Source organism: Antechinus flavipes, chromosome 3 (assembly GCF_016432865.1).
Source record: "Antechinus flavipes isolate AdamAnt ecotype Samford, QLD, Australia chromosome 3, AdamAnt_v2, whole genome shotgun sequence".
NCBI lineage: Eukaryota > Metazoa > Chordata > Mammalia > Dasyuromorphia > Dasyuridae > Antechinus > Antechinus flavipes.
This window is the reverse complement of record NC_067400.1, coordinates 584692807-584715909: the sequence shown is the minus strand read 5'-3', so window position 1 is coordinate 584715909 and position 23103 is coordinate 584692807. Positions and strand designations below refer to the sequence as shown.

General features: G+C 44.6%; 1 protein-coding gene across 1 annotated transcript; it reads right to left on the bottom strand.

The window, feature by feature from the left end:
• Window positions 1-11000: 11000 nt before the first annotated feature.
• On the bottom strand, window positions 11001-21938 carry MUL1 (mitochondrial E3 ubiquitin protein ligase 1). Its single transcript, XM_051988358.1, has 4 exons — window positions 21753-21938; window positions 17042-17129; window positions 15358-15478; window positions 11001-13224 (listed from the first exon to the last, which is right to left on the bottom strand). Exons 1-4 carry the CDS (start codon window positions 21870-21872, stop codon window positions 12495-12497), a joined length of 1059 nt encoding a protein of 352 aa, XP_051844318.1. The 5' UTR covers window positions 21873-21938; the 3' UTR covers window positions 11001-12494.
• Between the last annotated feature and the right edge of the window lie 1165 nt (window positions 21939-23103).

Sequence of the window (23103 nt, the reverse complement as noted above, 5' to 3'; positions counted from 1 at the left end):
GATTTAGAGAGAGGTAGGAGCTCCTTTGGGGGTGGAGGAGAGCAGGCCCTCAAGTAGGAAGTGACACCATTGCCGTGGCTGTCAACCAAGATTAAGTCCTACAATTTTTTTCCCTTTTTTTACTGAGACAATTGGGATTAAGTGACTTGGCCAGGGTCACACAGCTAGCAAGTGTTAAGTGTCTGAGGTCAGATTTGAACTCAGGTCCTCCTGACTTCGGGGCTGGTGCTCTACCCACTGGGCCACCTAGCTATCCGAGTCCTAAAACTTTTGACAGCCAGACCAATACCTTTTTTACTAGAGCTAATAAAGAGTCAAAAAAGAACTCATAAACTCTCAGGTGAGGGGATGGGCTAAAGAGCTAGTTTTAAAACAAAAGAAACACAAACTACCTCCCTAGTGATTTAATTCTTTTCTCATCTGAACTCTCGGCTCCAGGTAATTGGAGTAGCCCCCCAGGACGGAGCCCTGACAGCCAGCCTCCCAGCACCTTTAGAGAAGAAATCTTCTCCTTGGATTCGACTGGCAAGAGGACAGGCAGCTGGGGAGATGGAGAGAGGCCGGGGAGATGTGACTCATGAAACATTCATTAAGTAAAGACAGCAAGGAACAAGGATTTGGGTGAGATGCAGGGAGGGAAGTGGGGGGAGATGGATCAGCTTGGAGACAGGACAAGCCCTCCAGAGAAGAGCAGACCTGCAAGTTTGGGGGTGTCACAAGTCACTACTGCTTGGGGGTCTCAAGGTGGAACTCTCCAGTGAGGAAGAAGCAGAAAGTAGCCTCACCCCGGGGGCCAGCAGGAGCAATGGGGAAGGGGCCAGAGCGTGCTCTTGGCTTCTGGAAGGCCATGCTGACTGCTGGCTGACGGGGACAAGGAGCTACCCCAAAACATCATGGGGCTTTTTAGGGCACAGATTCACAGAATTTCAAAACTGGCTGACTTCTCCAAAGTTATTCATTCTCACACCCAGAAAAGACTCTTGTTACAGACTTCCAATAAGGAAGGCCACCCAAAAGTAGCCTGTTCCATTTCTGGACAGCTTTAACCAATCGGAAGGTTTTCCCGACAGCAAGACCAATTTGCCTCCTCATAACCTTCACCCACAGGCCTTTCATGTTCCACATCCTCCTAGTCCCTTCTAGGCCAAGGTTGGGCCTTTCACCCTCACCACACCCCCTTCACAGCTCCCATAGCCCCCAGAAGCTAGATAAACATTTATCAAGTTTTCCTTTGTGCCTGGCACTATTTCATTTGATCTTTTCATCAACTCTGGGAGTTAGCAATAAGCCTAATATTATTCCCATTTTAGAGATGAGAAAACTGAGACGAGTTAGTATCTGACGTCAAATTTTCTGAACTCAGGCCTTCCTGATTCCAGGCCCAGAACTCTACCCACTGTAGTTACAGAATAAAGCTGTCTCTATAGCCCTTCAAATCCTTGAACACTGTTTTCATATCCCTCCCCAATTTTTTCTACCCCATTTTTTCTTCTCCAGGCTAAACCTCCTCATTTCCTTCAGCCAGTCCTCACATAATAGGAATTCAAGTCTCTTTCAACCCTGGTTGCCTTCCTTTAGTTTGTCAATCCTTAAGCATCCATAAAGTGCCTACTGTGTGCTCTGAGCTTATCGATATCACTAAACACAGTTTTCAAAATCAGGCCTGATCAGGACAAAGGACAGTGGGACCCTCGCCTCCTTACTGTCTCTTAGTGCAGTCCAGTGTCATGTTAGCTTTCTGGGCTACTCATAGCACTGCTAATTCATGCTGAGCTTGTAGTCCATTAAAACCCCCAGATCATTTTCAGACAGATTGATTTCTCAAAATGATTCTATTTATGCTTATAAAGTCTTTTTTTAAAAGCCACCTCAGCCTATGAGACAAGGGGGGTTATTCCATCCATGTGTCATAGAGAAGCTGGTTCTTAAGTCCAAAAAAGGTCGTTTTGGGACCCTTCCCCCCAGGTTCTCAAAATTCTGATCTGAGTCACAAGAGTTGGGGAGGAGAGTCTGCTTGCTGGGACTTTTTTATTTAGGACCAGAATGACTCACCAGAAAAGTGCTTTGAGGGGAGATGGTTTCTTAGAGTGAAGGGGGAGACATCCAGCAGAGAGGAGCACAAAGAGAACGAGGATAATAAGGGAGAAAGAGTCGGGAGCAATGGAGGAGAGGCAGACAGAAAGATGGAGGGAGGCGCACGGAAACAAAAGGATTCCAGCAGAAAGAGCCGAGCCAGCCCCCACAAAACAAAGGCAAGGGGTACAGGGGAGAGGCAGCAACTGAGGGAAGTCTAAGAGCTAGGAGATGGGGAGGAAAGAGAAAGAAAGGAGAGCTGAGAAAGCAGAAGTCTGAAAGACAGGCCAGGATGAGACGAAATGTTCTCATAGCCTTCCGTACCCATGTTACACTCAACCTCCTAATGGATGTTCATTCTTAGTCCCTTTTTACAGAGGAGAAAACTGAGGCAAAGAAATGTGCAGTGACTGGTCCAGGATCAGACAGCTAGTAAATGTGTGAGACTGAATTTAAACTCAGGTCTTTCTGACTCTATTACAGCTGCCACTATACACAAGAGAGAGAACTTGAAAAGCAAGAAGTGCTATACCATGGAGACTAAATGTAAATTAACACATCCTATATTCACTTTTTTTTTCTTTTTTTCTTTTTTTTTCTTGTGATTTTTCCCTTTTGTTCTGGTTTTTTCTTCCAACATGGTTCATGAGGAAATATGTTTTTTTTTAAATGAATGTACATGTATAACCAAAAAAAAATTGAATAATAAAAAAGTGCTATACCAGTCATTCAAGGGTCCCCTCAGCATAGTGACAACCCAGCTTTCTGTCTTCATCTCCCCTCCATGGCTTCTAGACTTATGAACCACAGCTGGGTTACAGAATATTAATCTATTTTTTTATTTCCTAAATGGATCATACATTCTTGCACCTCCATGCTTCCCCATCTTCACCTGAAGAATCCTATCCATGTTCTCCTCCAACGCTATCTTCTCCTGGAAGCCAGCCCTGCCATCGGTAATTGTCTTTTCCCACAAACCTCACATAGTACTTTTTTTTTGGCTCCTCTCATACACTTGTCATGCAATGTGCATTACCATTATCTATTCTCCAGTTCAGTAAACATTTCTTCTGCCTCTAAGTGTATAGCAGATAGGAAACCAGACTTGAAATCAAAAATTCCGGTTGCCTCGGACACTTACCAGCTGTGTGACCCTGGACAAGTCACTTAACAAATATCTTCCTCAACAACAAAATGGGAATGATGATAGCACCCACTTCCCAGGGTTGCTGTGAGAATCAAATGAGATAATATGTCTAAAGTGTTGTGCAAACTTAAAAATACTCTCTCCGTGCTGGAAGGTATGAGTAGTGTTATTAAGATCAAAATGAAACGGTCCCTACCCTACAGGTATTTACATTGTTCTAGGGAGAAACAACAGATAAGTATACTAATGAGTAAAAACAACTGAATTTCAGGGGAGAGAGAACATTAAAAGCTACCAGGGTCGGTAGCGATTATAAAGGTAACCTCTCTCAAGAGAAGAGTGATTGTGGATAATGAGAATCCTGAGCCAGATTTGGAAGGAAGCTAAAGTTCTTAAAAGGAAGAAGTGAACATCCGATGTTTCAAACAAGGGCGACCGCTCAGACAAAGCCCCGGAGGTGGGAGATGGTAGGTTAAATCTGGGAAATGTGACTTCTCCCCCACTAATTAGGGTTTCTGAGCTCCTCTTTGGGAGCTGTACTTTGTGACTGATCAGATTAATCTAAATAAAAAGAGGCTGGAGAATTGGGCTGAGAGCAATCTGTCGTACAGACCCAACAGAAGAGGGAACTGAGGAAAACCTAGACCGAGAGAAACTAATGGATGATTTTACTTGGCCATAGTGTGGCCTGGAAAATACCCCAAGAAATAACATCACTCAGAGAATGGATTCAGGGAAGAGGGATCATTGAGGATGAAGACATAAGAGCAGATTTGTGCGAGGACTGATTGATGTCGGGGGAACGAGACCCTCGTCTTCAAGGGTCAGAAGGGCTACCATATGGACTCTCTCTTGTACTTGTCTTGCTCCCTCTTTCACCCTCTCAAAGAACTAAAAGCAGTGAGTAGAAACCTTAGGAAAGTAGATTTCTTGGGTCTTCAGAGAGGATTTCCAAACTAAAAGGACCCAAGGGGGGATGAGCTGCCTCTGACCACAACAGGTTCTTCCTTACTCGCTGAGGATCTCAAGGTGGATGGCCACTAATCAGGAAGGCTGTTGGGAAGATTTCCATCCTAGCATAGGTTGGCTGAGGCGATCTCTAAGACCCTTTCCAGTACTCTGATCCTGTAAGAGCCTCAGAAATCAATCTTCATTTGGTTTTAATTCCATTTTGGGTTTTTTTCCTTTTCAAAACCTTCACACCTCTACCCAAGCTCTTTAGTGTATCAAGCCCCAAGAGGCTCTGAGGGCCAAATCGACAAGGAACTGAAACATCTCTTTCCAGTCCCTTCTTATTCCTGAAGCAGGGCTTGGAATCATTGATCCAAGTTAGAGCAGACCTCAGGGACCACCTAGTTCAAACTCTTCATTTTTTACCCCCGAGAAACCTGGGCTCAACGTTAAGTGCTTTGCCCAACATCACACAGGTGGCAGAGCTGAGATCTGCACTTAGCCTGCTGAACCTGGGTTCGGATTCTGCCTTTGAAGCAGCCTGATCCTGAACAGGTCAGATTCTCTGATTTCTCATCCTTCAAAGGTGGATATTAACCATAGCATGCATCGAACAAGATTTATGTAAATGTTTATTTGCTTTATGTATGATTTGGGTAAAACAGGTGTTTTATCATATCATTGTGATATTGCTATTTTTATTATTCTCCTCCTTACCTCTCACCTCTGGCCAGAGGCTCAGATAGACAGTGGTTGGAAGTGTGTGTGTGTGTGTGTGTGTGTGTGTGTGTGTGTGTGTGTGTGAAAGGACAGAGAGCAGGTGCATAAGGATAGGGAGGAGGTGCATCCTTTTTGTCCTCCCTTTAGGGTGTATCCTAAAGGAAAAAGCAATGGAGTCAGATAATCAACTGGTAGAGCCCAGTGCCTGCTTGCGTCCCCAACCTTTGGGCAATATTGCCATCTCATGGCCAGTGTAAGGAAGGCAAGGCAGCCTGAGAAAAGCTCCAATCTTTTTCTTTTTTCCTTTTTTCTCATCTTACAGGCCCTAAGGTAGTCAGTAGTCCCTCCCAGGGGAGAATGCCAGGAGAGTGGTCGCTCTGGACAATCACTTGAACAGAGTTCTCAAAAATCATAGCATTTTAAAACACAGAATGTCAAAGCTGAAGGAGATCTTTCAATAAAGACTACTAAAGTTGGAAAAGGACTAAAAAAACGCAGGTATCAGAGCTTTAAAGAGCCAGCAAGGCTAGAATGGATCTTAGATCATAAAAGGCCAGACTGGGAAGTTCCTTAGATCACAAAATGCTGGGGCCAGATGAGCCCTTAGAACAGAAAATGATAAAATTGGAAGGAACTTAGAACAAAGAATCCTGGAGGCTAGATGAGCCCTTAGAACAGAAAATGCTAAAATTGGAAGGGACCTTAGAACACAGAATGCTGGGACCAGATGAGGCCTTAGAACAGAAAATGCTAAAATTGGAAGGGATCTTAGAACAAAGAATGTCAAAGCTGGAGGAGACTTTAGAAGAGATAATATCAAAGTTGAAACAGTCCTTAGAGAACAGAATGTGAGAGCTGGAAGTGGGGGGAATGAAAACCCCACATATCAACCAATTATGAGAGTATATGCGATGCTCATACTCATACCTCTTGGAAGAGTCTTTTAAGGCAATTAGGGTCAAGTGACTTGACCAAAATCATACAGCTAGTGATTGACATCAAATTTGAACTTGGTTCCTCTTCATTCTAGGACTAGTGCTCTACCCATTATACCACTTAGCTGCCCCTGGATGGGACATTGGAACATAGAATATTAGAGGAAGAGCCTTGGGGAAATAATTTAATCCAATCTTTTCATTTTTGCAGATGAGAAAACAGACCAGAAAGAAATGACTTGCTAAAGATCACAAGGAGTTAGCAGCAAAGTCAAGACAAGCCTCCATATTGTCTGGTCCCGAGATTATTGTTCTTTTTCATTTCTCTGCAGAGGGAGATGCTGAATTTGACTGACAGCCCAAGTCTTGGCCCCAAGATTAGACAGGGACTCATATAGAACTTAAAATGAAATTTTAACTGGAACATTCCTCTGCTCTGAGAAATCTTCAGCCCCCTCCAAGGTCAGCCCAGTGAGGTCTCCTGGAATCATACCCGTCATCTCCATCTCACATGGGCAATGAAAGGGCTGATAATCTGAATACAAAAGGGAACAGATGCCACTGGCTCCAACAACCCCATCTTCAGCCCTTCCCGGAGATGACAAGTAGAAGCTTGTAGAACATGGAAATGGGAAATTTTCAAGACCTTTGTAAGGGTCTTGCCCAGACTGGTATCATGGTTCTCCCACGGATACAGGAGTTGACTGTCCTGGAAGATGATCAACCATGACAGCAGAGGGAGGATAGTCAAAAATGCAAATATTTCACTGCAGTGATCACCTGGGGATTCATGGACTACTGGAGCAGAAAAGGACCTTATGACAAACAAAAAAATATATATCATCACTAGGAGGGTCCTTAGAAAAGAACTGAGAGGGCCCTTAGAACCCAGGAGGTCAGAGCGGGGAGGGCCTTTAGAACCCAGGAGGTCAGAGCTGGGAGGGCCCTTAGAACCCAGGAGGTCAGAGCGGGGAGGGCCCTTAGAACACAGGAAGTCAGAGCTGGGAGGGCCCTTAGAACACAGGATGTCACAGCTAAAAGGGTTTTACAATGGAAGGAAAAGCACTTTATGGTTAGAATAATGTAGTCCAAGACCCTCACTTTAAAAATTAGAAAAGAAGGTGATTTAACAGAGAAGTGGCCCAGACCCCTTTCTACTATTCAAAATCATTAAGGTCCCTGTTTCAAAGTGCCCTTGCTTATGTGGGTTAGATGTACTAACATTTACTGTGCAGTATTCTAAATCAAAATGCCTTGCTGGGATTATGAAAATGGCTTTGACCCTGCAGATTTACCCCTTCCCCGAGGCTCCTGGCCTCCCTGAGGCCCCTGGCCCACACTCTGAGAACCCCAGGTCTTATGGCTTGAGTTCAGGTGCTGCCTCTGATTGCATTTGTGTAACTAGTCAAGTCACTTAAGTTATGATCCCAGCCAGGTGTGGAGTGGGAAGAGGGAGCTTCCCCACACACTACGATGAAGGCTCTAAACCGAGATCTGCATGAAGCACTGTCTCCAAAGGGCTCTCTGGGCATGTCAGGCCCAAGGTTACCTAAATGTTCCAAGGTCACCCAGATGCCCAGTACTAGAATCCAGCTTCTGAACCTCCCGTCTCCCTCCTGTTAGGCAGCTGGACCCCAGACCCATTGTCCTGTAGGGGATGCTAAGTGGGAGGACAAAGAGATGATGGGTCATGGCAGGCTCTTAACAGCCAAAGCATCTCTTTTCCCCTCTGGTTTCCTGGGCTCTGACACTTAATATGGGTAATCCTGGATAACTCATAGCTTTTGGGAGTGTTTCCTCATCTGTAAAATGGACATACTGATATTAGGCAGTTACCCTCAAGAACTACAGAAACATGAGCAATTAGTTTTAAGGGACTGAGGTGGGCAGGAAAGGAGCAAGCCAAAGGAACCTTAATTACCTTTCACCCTCACTGCTCGAATTTGTCATTGTCTACATCTGGCTCTCCATAGTGGTCCTGAGCCAGATGCAGTTTCTCCAAGGTGGCGCTATCCTGGCCCTGATACTGGCATCCCACCATAACATGGACCCTGATTTCTGTGCTGGTCACCAACTAAATGGGTCACTTCCACAGCTCCTGCAGGCAGCTCTCCATCAGGGGTGCTGACTCAAGAAATAGGATGCCTATATTTTGGTCTCAAGGCCGGGGGTTAGCAGTAGGCTCCCTGACTACAGGGCCTGACTTTCATAAAGAACCAGCACCTTAGGGCTCCAGGAGCTGTCTTGTGGGGCTCCTGATTCCAACTGCTGGGTGCCACAGACCTCTCACTTCTCAGATTTATGTCCTCGGACTACAGATCTTCCTCCAACTGCCACGACTGCCTCCACTTCTGGGCCCAGGTCTCACTAATCTGCTTTGACTCAGAATGACTCAATGTCAGAGAGCTGATCCAAAGAACTCAGCTCCTTCACCAGGGCCTATGAAGTCATGGCCAATTTAGCCAGGATGATCCAAGTCTCAGACTCTGGATTCAAGCAGTCCATGATCTCAATCCTTGGGCTCACAGCCCCAGGCCCAGTAGAAGGGCCTGACAAAGGGCTAATGAGCAGCAGCAGGAGTAACCTTCAGGAAGGGAAAGGCCATCCATCCCCCACATCCCTCCACCCCCTGGCCAACTGCTCCAGAGCAAAACCTGGGCCTGGGAGTTAGAACAAAAAGGCAGCTGCAGGGGAAGTGGCTAATGAGCACTTCTGGGAGCAATTCAGCACAGAATACATGGAAATTTATTTCATTCAAAATGGATGTTAACGCCATCTAATTAGGAAGAAAAAGCAATTTTCCCCTTCTGGGTTTCTGCAAAGGCAATCCTGACACCTTGCAGAGGAGATAGCCTGAGGGAAGCCACATTTTATTTCCAAGACTAGCCAAGCTATCCAAAACAAGGACCTTAAAATATCTCCACCCCACATTCAAGGCCCCCCAGTTCCCTAAATGCCCACTCCCATCTCTACAACTTCATCCAACAATGCTCCGGTCAGTCTAATTGGTTGGCTTGTACTCCAACACCTATAGACTCTAGGTCAGTTACTCTTCTATACCTTCACCCTGCCCTACCTAGACCCCACAGGATCAAGAGGGGCAGTGGGGGTGGTATGGGGTGATGTAATACCTCAAGTTTCTCTGAATTATAATCCCCATTTCCCTGAATTATTCTATACCCTTAATAAAATATTATGGCCACCCCCTCTCTTTCTTACCCCATTAAGCTCTGGTCACTCTTACATTCCAATGAGTCATAAAATTCAGGATGGCTTATCTCAAATGCCTGGGCAGTGCAATCTCTTGCCTCACTCTCCTGTCTCCTGCCCTCAACCTCCTTCTTGACACCCAACCTGTCAGAACTGAATTATGATCCTTTCCTAAAATTATAGCTTCCCCAGTGTTCTCCCCTCTTGCCTTTGTTTCCCTTATAGCTGGAGCCCTAAGTCTCTGGAATTAATTGCTCACTGCTGGATGCTTTAAGACAAGAGTCCCACTCAGCTAGCCCAAATTCTCCACTATTAAAATAATTTAAAACCTAATCTGTCTTGCCTCAGTTTCCCCAATATTACTGTGAAATAGGACTTGGTACTGATAAAACAATCAGGGTATCCAGTCTGAGTTGGCAGATGGGGAAGTGGCAGTATGGTAAGCAAACTCCAAAACCCAAGTCAATTTATTCAGGGGGTATGTGCAGAGTGCCAGCCTCCAAGGGAATTGAGTTATAATAGAATTCATGTCTATGGTAGACAAAGGTTCAGACTAGGAAGCCCATACTAGAACAAGAAATTGAGATTTAGGGATCAGTGGAGTCTGGCAATGACCAGCCTTCCTTACCTTCAAGGCATTCCCCGAGGTGAGGTCATCTACCAAGCCTCTCTCCCCACGACCAACCTAATCCTTATCTTGGCATCCAAACCCACTGCTTCCAGGAAGTTCCCCAACATTGATACCTTCAGTATGACTGGGCCACTTTGTCTCATTTGTGGGTTCCAAGAAAATCAATTCAGCATGAGAATGGGGAAGAGGGTTAGATCTACATTTATAAATATTCCACATGGCCAAGTATCAAAAGAGTAAAGAATAAAATTCTAAGTGGAGTATGGTTACTATGTATTAGTAATCATGGGCTCCTGCCAAAGAACATTAGCTGAGGCACTCGTATTTGGGGTGTCTATACTTCACGGTGTAATAAACTCCCATTTAACCAGAATGGTCAAGGCTGGTCCAGTTAAAGACTCCAGTTATCAAGCCTAGGATTTAGTGTCGGAAGGCATCTGTGGGATTATTTCAGCTAGCACGCCTCCAAGTTTTTAGTCTCAAGACCCTTTTTTACAAGCTTAAAAAAATGGAAGATCTTTTCCCTCCAAGGAGCTTTTGTTTATGTAGATTAAATCATCTTAGCATTATGAAGTCAGGAACTCACCAAATCCTTCAAAAGGTCTTGGAACCCCTGGGTGATCCTGAAACACTCTTTGAGAATTGTACATCTAGTCCAATCCTTTCATTTTACAGAGGAAGAAAATGAAGGCCAGAGAAGGGAAGGAAGTACTTTCCCCAAGTTAGAAATTAGCAGCCAGCATGCGTATCCAGATTTTGACTCCAAATTTGGTGTTTCCATTCAACCATAAAAACTTAGAAATATAAAAAATACACAGGCCTCCATTTTCAGAGTAATAACAGTAAATATACTCAAGACGTTCACCCTTACTGCTCAGGTCAGAAAACCTTCAGGGATGTAGCAGGGCTTCAGGGTGTTTGCTTGACATCAGCTTTCATTGTGTGGGACAGGTTTAGACTCCCAAGCTGGATCATGTCAGCTCTACATGTGGGACCACAGTCCTCGGGTACCTCAGCAGAGAGTTGGCACAGAGGCCAGAACAATGGACCTGGAGTAAAGGCTAGAGTTCAAATTTGTAAGTTACTCAGCATCTGCCTTGGTTTTCTCAATGGGGGATAATAATGGCATCTAATTCCCAAGGTGTGAGGATCAAATGAGATAGCTGTACACTGCTTTGCAAACCTGAAAGAACTATGAAAATGTTAGCTATTATTTCCTCATTTACAAAATGGAACTGGACTAGATGACCTTAAATGGGGCTCTATTTCTGAGGTTTATGAAGTGGAGCAAGAGCAGCTCTGGTAGAAATTCGCACAAAGCAACGGACTCACATTCATTTTCAACATAAAATATTTACTGTTTCTCTGCGTGTAAGCCAAAGGGGACACTGCATAGTACTGGCATGTTGTGCCATTCCTGTTCTCAGGAGGAGACCAGGAACCTGGACACCAGGGAAGGAGAAACAAGGCAGGCGAGGAACATGGCCTTTGGCTTGCTGAAGAAGTGCTAGGAAAGGGGGTTTTCTCCACCCTTGGCTGGTGCTCACAAAATTCAAGCAGCCAAGGAAAGGAGAAAAGCAACACTAGAAGAGGTAATAATATCAGACCCATGGGACCGTCTCAGTTAGGAGAAAGGGGGATCAAATAAGAATTTGGTGCAACTCTCCTCCTGATTGGTGAAAGATGCTCCCAGAGTCAGGAGGCTAATGCAAAGATCTCCTAAACGTCTTGAGCATTTTCCATCCTCACCTCAAGCAGGGGCAACACCTAATCATTCCCTGGCTCTGGAAGATCTTCAGTTTAAACCCCGAGGGCGGGGATCTGGTGTCCTCTTCTCAGGAAGGCATGGCCGCCATCTGCAGGTCAGTTCCTGCCAGGAAGGCAGTGGGTGTGCTGAGGAAGAGGCAGCTAAAAGGGGACACAACAAAGCTGAAGGGGAATTTAAAATCCAAGTCCAACTCTCCCTCTCACCATAAGATTGCTTAGATTTCTCACCTCACATCTCCTTCAAGTTACTGCCTACTGTGCCTAAGGCACAAAACAAAGTTTCACTTCCTCACTTTTCCACATGCCTGTACAACACATCCCACTTATCTGGTTGATGAAAGGGATGAGGAGGAAGGAAAGCCTCATCAACATATCATTTCCCAGCAATTTTGCTTAAAATCATTGAATGATATGCAAGTGGTGGAGCAGAAAAAAGAAAAGAGGCCTAATACCAGCTGGCAGCTGCTGTTTTGACCCCAGGCTTTTCCTGAGGCAGCTCTGAAAAACCCAACCCTCACTCACTATCTGGCTTTCCCTTTCCTCCTGCTGGGATAACTGGGTCACTGAACCCAAGCTGTGTCCTAAACCAATGGGGATCACATAACTCACTGGGAATTATGCGGGGGAGAATCTCAGACATAAGGGAGGAAGAGAACTGGTTGTGAGTTTAAGAGGGTCTAGCGGCTTTTCTCTCATTCATACACATACACACACACACACACACACACACACACACACACACAGTCACACACAAACACATCAGAACCCCCATGTCTGAAAAATGGCAGAAAAAGTGCAACCGGCTTTGCTACATACACCCATCCAAGGGATGGCCCTTTGGCTCTCCTGCTTTTTGATTTAAAGCATAATCTCACAGGCCTCAGTGTCCAATCTCCGCTGCTGTATTTAAGAGATCAGGATGTTTTTTCCTCACTCCCTCCCACCCTGGACGTCGCCTGGCGGTTACAAGTAGCCATCACCAGGCTGACTCTCTAAGGGACTGGTAAAATCCATTGAAGAGGAGAACCACTTCCTCTATAAACTCCAAATCCCTGAACAGTTAGCTGTTGTACAAAGGAACTACCCGGACGATCTCCTGTCTACAAATAGGGCACTTCTTTGGCTCGGGCAAAGCCTGGTAGCATTCGCTGCATGAGCAGACATGGCCGCACTCCAGAAAGACACAGGACTTGACGCTGCTCAGACACACAACGCAGGCGTTTTTGAGAGTCTCCCTCTCCTCCTCAGTGGCCGCCCCCAGCAGCCGCGCCTCATGGAGCCGGAACTCCTCCTGCATCTGCTTCATCCGTTGCCGCTCTCGCCGGTGCAGGTACTGCCTCCGCAGGATGAAGAAGAGGGTGGCGCAGGTGGCAAAGCCAAAGATGACGGTCAGGATTTTCCAGAGCTTGACACTAGACTCCTGCCTCTGCAGAAGGGTGTCAAAATCCTGACTGCTCAGGTAGTACTGGAGGCCCTGTTTGGGGGGCTGCAGGCGGATGGAATTGTTGTCTAGCACCAGCTCCCCCACGCCCGTGATGGTGGCCCCCACCTTGAGCATCTCCTCCGTCTCCTGGATGCCTTTGGGCCGCTCCCCGCTGATGTAGTGACCAATCACATCAGTGAAGGACTGGATTGTGGGGTGGAACTTCTCATACACTGTTTCCAAGCCAAGGTCAGCCGAATCCAGGGGCTTCAGGACTCGGACTGCCACACCTGTACCTTCCTCATGGGGCACCAAATCAAAGGGTACTGTATTTGTTCTCTGGTGGATGATTTTTTCACAGTCATTCCTGGAAGAGGAGAAAAAGAACGTGAGACAGAAAGCAAAAAACACCACAAACCTAAGCAATAATCTCAGCAATCCAAAGGGAAAACAGTGAAAGTCCACAGATGAATTTGTGAATTCTGTTACTATATAGTGAATTATGAGGGACTCCCAAATTTTTTCAGCCAAGTGGGCCCCTGGGGAGGGGGGTGAAAGGCCCCAAGTTATTGCCTGTTCTCTTTGTCATAATTGTTTGGTTTTTTCCCTAATCCACCAGAATCCAATGAGAAAATATCTTCTATATTACAAACAAGGAAAGAGCCCTCTATTAAATATTTAAATTACCAATTTAATTCATATATTACAAAATTTAGAAGAACAAGAGAAAATGCTAAGAATAACTAATTTAAATGGATGATTTACTAGACTGTAAAATCCAAAAGATGGGATCTTCTCTTACACTGTCTCTCCCCCAAATGCAAACACAGTGGTCTGTCTGTACATAACAGACCATAATAAATGTTTGCGGGACTTGATTAAATTATGTGGACTTTTTACTGAGGAAAAAATTGAAAGGAGGATTTCCTGACTCAAACTATACTGTAGACCAGGAAAAAAATCTAAATTCTCTTTTGTCCTCCTCTACTTTGGTATTGGGACTATTTAGTCAGAAATCTGAGAGGAGGGGAGGAAAAAGAATCTGAGGATAAAAGGGAAGAAGAAAAATAACCAGTGACATAAGTCCCCATTTCTATTGGGCCTTGTATTTTCTAGAGCACTTCCCTCACAACTCTATGGAGTAGGGAATATTATGCTCATACTTGTACTACTTACTTCATAAGGCTGTGATGAGGAAAGCATTTTTTCAAGCTTTAAAGCACTAAAGAAATATTACCATGATCCCCTCTGGTGTCCAGAAAGTATATAGCCTAGAGAAGAGAGGCTTGGGTTTCCATTCACATGCTGCCCAACCTTGTTTGGACGGTCTTAAGCTAAGCAGGCAATACTGTGCCTCAGGCAACTCCCTAAAATATTACCTGCTAACATGTAGACCGGCTGCAATCTGGTTTAAAAGAGTTCTCATGATAGGAGTGCCTATGAAATAGATGCTTTGTCTTCCTCTGGAAGCCTACCTTATAGCTATCTCTTATCTTCTACATACACAGGTATGTAAACACTGCCTCCCTCCTGAAAATTAAACTTCTGGAGACCAGGGACTTGCTTTTGTTTCACATATTCCCTTCTTCCTCCAATGCTCTAGCAGAGCCTGAGCACATATTTATGTGCTCACTGTCTGAGATTCCTCCTTTAAAAACAAGATTTCCTTAAAGCCCAGGTCTAATCATATTTGCCCCAGCCCTACTAAATAAACTCCAATTGTTCCCTAATACTGGCAGGCTCAAATTTAAACTCCTGTTTGGTGTCCAAAGCCCTCTCCACTTGGGCCCTTTTCTATCTTTCCAGTCTTCTATATTCTTCCATCCCAATCCTACCCTCTACTATCCAGTCCCCTTCATACCTGTCTCTGCACTGGCTGACCCTTTCCTTGCCTCCACCCCATCAGAATCCCTGGCTACCTTCCAGACAGTGCTCAGGTACCATGCTCTTCAGGAAGCTTTTCCCAGGATCCTCAAGGGCTGGTGACTGGCCCCCAAGATTACCTTGGACCTATTCTGTGCACACCTACACAGACACAGGTTGTCTCTTCCACTAGAACAGAGTTCTTTGAAGGTACGAACTATTTTTGTGCTTTTTTTTTGTATCCACGGTTCTCAGTGTACTGATTAGCAAACAGCAGGAACTTTATTGATAAAAACAAGGTAACTGAGGGTCAGAGAGGTTAAATGCTCACAAACCTCCTAAGAGATATAACTAGAACAAGATGCTAGAGCTTCTGTCCCTAAGGAGACAGGTGTAGGTCTTTGGGAAGGTAGAAATTTATAGAATTTGTGGACCAGAAAACACATCCTACAGAGAGACAACCAGGAAACACTGGCTTTGGCAACAAAAACTGCCAGCCTGCTGAAGGAGTCAACTGCTTCTCTTTCCCTGAAGCTTCTCCATTTAATAAAGAGTAATGACATTATGACTCAAGACCCAGGAACCCAGTAGAAAAGACCATGCAAAAAACTCTGAACCAGCTAAAAAAGGCATATACCAGAGGTGGGTTGTCCGATTCCACACCATCTTGTGCTCCTGGAGGGTCAATCTCTGAATTACTCCTTTGCAGTTTTCTACAAATTGGCTGTTAAGGGTCTCCTTAACAGAACGCACAGCTCCTGAAGAGGAAGAAAGATTCCTTATGAACTGACTTACTACAGAAACTTTTGCATAAAAAATTCAATTTCCCCATCAACTCTCTATGAAAAGAATCTGATATCCAAGATATGGAGGGAATTAACAAAAATACAAAATACCAAAAGACATTCCCCGGGGATCCATTGTCAAAGCATGTGATGTGAACTATAAACTATTAACAGCTGGATGAAAGACTGCTCCAAATCACTAATGAGAGCAAAACATAAATTAAAATTTCATCTCACTCTCAGAAAATTGACAAAGATGTCAAAAGATGAGAACAGTAAGTGTTGGATTCACTGCTGGTGCAGCTGTGAATTGGAAAACTCCTTATGAAGACAATGTGGAATTACGCTAACAAGCGACGAAAGTCCAAACCCTCTGATCTAGACAGACATCCCAGAGAGGCAAAAACAAGGGAAGGCCCACATTCGGAAAAAGAAAATATTTATAGCAATCCTTTATGTGTGGAATAAAAACTAGAAACAAAGTAAGTATCCATCAAATGGGGAATGGCTCAACAAATTGCAGAACGTGACTATACAGTAAGAAATTACGAATATGAAGAATACAGAGAAGATTGAGAAGATTCTTTGGTGCCAGGTGAAATCAGCAATATACATGGTTACAACAATGCAAATGGAAAGAGCCAAAAAACAAGAGTTAACCTGTGTAGTTCTAAGGACTACATCTGGCTTCAGAAAAAGAGTTGAGAAATAAACCTCTCTCTCTGCTTTGCAGAAGGAGGTGACAATGAGGAGAATACTGCATGTGCAGGAAGGCATAGCTGATATGCTTTTGGTTTTGGGAAACTGCTTTTTGCTTGTCGGGAAAAGAAGGGAGGGATATATTTGGAAACAGGTGCAACATAAAAACAAAAGGTATCAATAAAAATAGAATAAAAAGACTCATTTCTCTGAATAAGTTCAAGCTTTTATTCACTTAGATGAAATGAATCTCACTCAAGACAATGGAAAATTAAATTAAAATTTTCTTTTACTGAGCACAATTAAGTGCGAACTTCATGCTGGGTATGGGGGCTCCCAAGGCCAAAATACAGCACCTCTAAACTTAAGGAAGGGGGGGGGAGTGAGACAATCCATACCCACATTAATCTTTGGGGACTGGGGGGACTAGAGAAGACTTCCAGCAGATAAGAGGGGGGAGTGAGACAATCCATACCCACATTAATCTTTGGGGACTGGGGGGACTAGAGAAGACTTCCAGCAGATAGGAGGGGGGAGTGAGACAATCCATACTCACATTAATCTTTGGGGACTGGGGGAACTAGAGAAGACTTCCAGCAGATAAGAGGATGGTAAACCCTGAGGAAGATGAGGCTACACTATGGCAGAAATGAGAAGGGAGTTCATCCCAGCAGGAAAGAGAACCCTGTGCTGATCATAGAGGACAGAATCTCTTGCTTAAGTTTTATCTTAACAGAAGTCTTGTAGAACATACTCAGACCCTAATCAAGCCACTTCTTATCCATGTACCTGTTTCACTCTTCTCTACCACTATACCCAACCCATAAATGGACATACCTTCAATGACAGCATAAGGCACACACTTCCCAGGAGCATCAGTAAGAATACTCTTCAAATCTTCACCCAAATGAATTTTTTTGGCTCCCTAAGGGAAAAAAAAGTTAAATGATCAATGTTATGACATATTTTATCAAACTCACTAATATTTAAAGAAGAATAATAAATGTGAATGAACTGGACAAAAGAAAGCGTGTTTCTAATTCAATCTAGAAGGAGCATTTGGGAATCTTCAAGGAGCAATAATACAAAGTGCCATTTAAAATGTTAACAGGGTGATACTTCTTTATCTAGAGGCATTGTTGAAAATACCACTAAGAACATTTTCTATAAAAATTAAGTACCTTCAAGAGTACTTTCAAAGCTTTAAAAATTTCATCCATTTTTGTGTAAATCTTTCTAAATTATATAATATACTCCCCTGCCTAGTTAAATAGAAGATATTGAACTTCTAACCATTTCCTGATGATTCAGTCATCATTATGAACATCTACTACTTTGCTGTGACACAGTGGAGCCCTCAGGTGCTAGCGCAAGGATATAGTTAGAAAATTTTCCAAGAGCATTTCATGCCTGCTTCACCCTAACACTGTACAGATTTTGTTAAATTTATTTAAGTGCAGATCATACTCCCCCTCACATCACAAGGCATTAACCCCGAGGGCAATTTTCATCTCTATATCCCTCCCTCAAGTGCAGTGCCCAGCATATGAAAGGAATCTAACAAATGTTCTCTAAATTGAATCCCTTCCACTCCAGACTATTGAACTTTGTGAGTTCGTGTAGGTGTCTCCTATTTAGTACTATAAGAGATGTAATACTGAAGCCAAGAGGGCTATAAAATTCTCCTTTGAATAAAATTCATGAGATTTAGTACATGAATTTTTAAACACCTACTCTTAGCTGCTCAAAGGCCTTTTTTTGCCTTTTTGCTAAGCGGTTTAGTGTGAAGTGATCAGAACACTGGGGCTGGAGTCAAGAAAATCTGAATTCAAATCCAATCTCAGACACTTACTAGCAGTATGACTCTGGGCAAGGTATTTAACATCTGTATGCCTCAGTTTCTTCAACTGTAATTTGAGGTCAATAATAACGCCTACCTCTTAGGGTTTGCTGTGAGGATCAAATGAGATGATAACTGAAGGATTTAGTGCAATGACTTGCATATAGTAGACGTTACATAAATGCTTATTTCCATCTTCCTTCCTTTCTCGCCGTCTCAAATAACTGAGGTGACCAAACAACAGAGCCCCAGGAATGTGGTTTTTAGGCACTTTCTTATATTACAATCACTTTCCATTTAAATGGCTTCTATAATTAATCTCAGAAGCAAATCAATTCATGAAGACCATAGGAGACATACCAAAGTAAAAGCCATGGTCTCTCTACTAGAAGAGATCACATCAATAGAACATTAGACTTAGAATACAATCAGAACTGAGAATTGGGCTTGAATCCAGACTGTGTGATCTCAGGCAAATCACTCTGCAGCTCTGGGACTCAGTTTCCTCATCTGCAAAAAGAGATTAATTATACTTCCATTCAAAGTTGTTTTAGAAATACTTTGGAAGCCCTAAAGCACTATATAAAGAGGGAAGGGGTGTTTCTGCTATTAGAAGAGCAGATAAACTAAATGAGGAAATAAAGATGTGCTATAGCAAGAGCCCCCCAACCTAGAATACAACCCTACAGATGAGGAAACTGAGGCTGGGCGATCTTAAGTGACTGGCCCAGGCAGGGTTTGAATTCAAGTCATCCTGATTCCAAGGCCAGAATTCCACTCAATGTACTATTCATAAAAAGTTGGAAAGGCAGAAAGGCACCAGGATAAAAGATTCTGAAAGTGTCAAGAAAAAGGAGTCTGTAAATTCTACCTGGTAAACTGAGGATTCTGAGCAAAGGAATGACCTGCACATACTTGCTGTTTATCAACAAATAGCAACTCAAAGTCAATCTTGTTTTATTTCCTCTCCTAGTCTCCATGCTAAAGCCTTCCAGATGGCAGAAGTACCCTTCTCTTCCTATCACCTACAGCCCTGCATTCAATATATCCAGGGGTCACCAAGGAATTGAACCTGAGACTCCCAACTCTACCCACTAGGCAAGATTCCCAAGTACCAGAGAAGTTCTTCACTGATGTTTCATTCAATAAATCCTGATTTTTCAAAAAAATCAAACAATAACCAATGCTACCAATTTCTTTGCTGGGTATTTGAATCCTCCCATAAGTTGTATTCAGGGGTCCTCAAACTACGGCCTGCGGGCCAGATGTGGCAGTTGAGGACGTTTATCCCCCTCACCCAGGGTTATGAAGTTTCTTTATTTAAAGGCCCACAAAACAAACTTTTTGTTTTTACTATAGTCTGGCCCTCCAACAGTCTGAGGGACAGTGAACTGGCCCCCTATTTAAAAAGTTTGAGGACCCCTGCTGTATGTAATGGAAGTCCCCATAGTTGTGAGATCACTTATTGCTGCATAATCTTGGACTGAGAATCAGTTTCTCTACTATGAAATGAAGGATTTGGACCAGAGTTCTGAGATCTCTTTTAGATCTAAATCAACAATTATTTCCACACTAAGGCATCTGTCCTCTTTACTTTCTTCACCCCTTAAAGTTCCTTATACTCCTCATTTTTGTTTAGGCTGCTTCCCCATCTTGATTTTCTTCCCTTCCTCCTCTTCTTAAGAAATTCATATCTACCCTCTAATCCAATTTGATTAGATTTGAATGTCATTTTATTCCATAAAGTCTTTCTTGATTCTCCCTCATCATAAGGACTTTGCCTTTTGACTTCACAAAGCACTTCATTTTTACCTTTGCAAGGTATCATCATTTTACTTTTTCCCAGAATCATTTCAATTTGCTTTGTAGGGTAAAAGACACAACAAAAGCAAAAGGAACAAAATACATATTAGCAAACACTCCATAATGACCTCTGAACAGACTACTTGTTGTTGATGCTTACTGATGACTTTGACTGTCATTTCTAGAATTCCACCACTACAAATGAACGCCTCTCTCAAGCCAAAAACAAACAAAAATTCTAAGGTATTTATCATATAATGTGTATTATGGCTTTTGTTTGAAGACCTCATGAGACTCTGAGTTCCTTGGGAAGGACCTTGTGTGTCAAAACTTTGTACATCCTTTTATCCTAAGAACATAAACATTTAATTGCATTCCTTAAGTATGTCTAGTACAAACTATTGGTGCTCACAGAAGGTAATCTTAGGGAAAAAAGTTTTTTTAAGGTTTTCCTTCTTTATTCTTCCTATTCTTTGCCTATCCAGCTTTAATTACAGAACGATTGTGGCCTCGTCAAACCGAAACCTGTTGAAGACTTCAGCTTAGTGGCTGCAGAAGGCTCTGGAGGGGAAAGTGAGGCGAGTGCCCCTGGCACAGCCCTCCCTCACTTAAATCCAATTCTCTCGCATTTTATGGCATCACCTCCTTTATGTCCGGGTCCTCTTTAAGCATGAGGGACAAACAACACAAGAATAAAGTTGTATTTGTTCTCCTTGGACTCAAAAGATAGCTCATGCTGCTAATAAAGCCAGGTTCAAAAAGAGTCTGGAGAAATGACTTAATTGTACCTTTATTCTGCTTACAGCGGGAACTTCAGAGAATCCTACAACTCCTGCATAGCAAACTGCAGGTGAAGAATACTGGTCCCAATGTTCCAACAGGTGGTTCTAGAGACTTAGCTTGAAAACTTCCAGAGAGGGAGAGCTCTCATGTTGATAAATTTCTCCTTACGAGAGAATCTATCTCAGCACCCAACAATCCTGCCTCACTGTCCCTGGTTCTGCCCACAAGACAAGAGGAGACCTCCCTTTCCTACAAATCCCTTCTAAGACCTAAAGGGTTTCAAAGTTTTTCCCCAAGTTTTCCCTTACTCAAGCTAAGTATCTCCAACTCCCGGAGCCAACCCTTAAAACCAGTCCGACTTGGACTTCCTTCCCCATTCTGGGTGCCGTTTGCAACTTCCTTCCCAAAAGGGGCACGGACGCTGAACACCAGCCTGGGTGGCCCAACCACAAGGAATTATCACCTCCACAGCGGTCAGTCCACCCTTACTAAGCGCCCGCAGAGCCAGGGGCTGGGAGCAAAAGATAGTCCTTGCCCTCAAGGAGCTCACAATCTAACGGGAAAGAAGGAACAAACAGGCAAGCCCACTGTGAAGAGAAAAGGAGAGACGGAGTTTAGATTCGCTAAGGGGACAAATCTACACAGGCTGGGCTAGACCAGGACGAAGTAACTGGGTGAACAGAGAAATGAATAGATATGTACAGATGGGCAGCAGGGTGGCGACAGGTAGAAGGCTAGATATGTAGGGATAGAGGAGATGCGGGAGAGAGGCAGGCGAACGCAGAGATGCAGGAGGATGTGTAGGGAGACTGACAAATCCACTACTTTCTCTCTTAACGCAGCCCAAAAGTCAAAGTCGTTTTCGCGGACTCCAGTGGAGCTCAGCGTCCCCCAAACTCCCCGGATCTCCGAGGCTGTCAAGGGGGAGGGGGACTGGTCCCGGGGGGAGTGGGGAGAGAAGGCTGCCCTGGGGCACTTTGGATGGCTTGTAGCGGGGAGGGCAGACAGACGGGAAGCGGGGCGCTTCCACTAGGAGGCTCCACCTAGGCTGCGGCGGTCTGGGGTGAGAAGCCACGTCCGGCCCGGGGGCAGAGTCCGGGTCCGCGGCACGCACTGACTGACCTTGAGCTCGCGGGCCGCCTGGACCTTGTGCCGATACACCGAGTATAGAGCGGCGGCCACGGCCGAGCTGGTGCCCAGCAAGATGAGCTGGACCGCCGAGGGCCGCCCGCTGGTGTCCATGGCGCTTCCTCTGCTGCCTCCGCCCGGCCAATACCGCCGCCCTCAGGTCGCGCCGGAACCATAGAGACGCGCCACCGCCAAAAAAGCCAGAGAGACCGGAAGTGGATAGACCGGAAAAGGAGAGACCGGAAATGGAGAAACCGGAAGGGGCAAGAATGGGTCTTCTTCCCCCGCGTTCCAGGACCCAGATTTTAGTGTCCGTCCAGTTGGCTGCCTCCCTCCCAGTGACCCCGGTACTCCGCTCCCAACTTGTCCCCTGAAATATTTTCTGTCTCTGTGTCCCTGTGCCTTTCTCTGTCTCTCCGTCTCTCTGCCTCTCAATCTGTTTCTGCCTCTGTGTACCTTTCCTCTGTCTATATCTCTCTGTCTCTCTGTGTCTCTCTGTGTCTCTCCTCTGTCTATATCTCTCTGTCTCTGCCTCTGATTCTCTCTGCGTCTGTCTCTCTGTGTCTCTCCTCTGTCTATATCTCTCTGTCTCTGCATCTGTCTCTCTGTCTCTGTCTCTGCCTCTGATTCTCTCTGCGTCTGTCTCTCTGTGTCTCTCTCTGTCTCTCCTCTGTCTATATCTCTCTGTCTCTGCCTCTGATTCTCTCTGCGTCTGTCTCTCTGTGTCTCTCTGTGTCTCTCCTCTGTCTATATCTCTCTGTCTCTGCCTCTGATTCTCTCTGCGTCTGTCTCTCTGTGTCTCTCTGTGTCTCTCCTCTGTCTATATCTCTCTGTCTCTCTGTGTCTCTCTGTGTCTCTCCTCTGTCTATATCTCTCTGTCTCTGCATCTGTCTCTCTGTCTCTGTTTCTGCCTCTGATTCTCTCTGCATCTGTCTCTCTGTGTCTCTCCTCTGTCTATATCTCTCTGTCTCTGCATCTGTCTCTCTGTCTCTGTCTCTGCCTCTGATTCTCTCTGCGTCTGTCTCTCTGTGTCTCTCTGTGTCTCTCCTCTGTCTATATCTCTCTGTCTCTGCATCTGTCTCTCTGTCTCTGTCTCTGCCTCTGATTCTCTCTGCGTCTGTCTCTCTGTGTCTCTCTGTGTCTCTCCTCTGTCTATATCTCTCTGTCTCTGCATCTGTCTCTCTGTCTCTGTCTCTGCCTCTGATTCTCTCTGCGTCTGTCTCTCTGTGTCTCTCCTCTGTCTATATCTCTCTGTCTCTGCATCTGTCTCTCTGTCTCTGTCTCTGCCTCTGATTCTCTCTGCGTCTGTCTCTCTGTGTCTCTCTGTGTCTCTCCTCTGTCTATA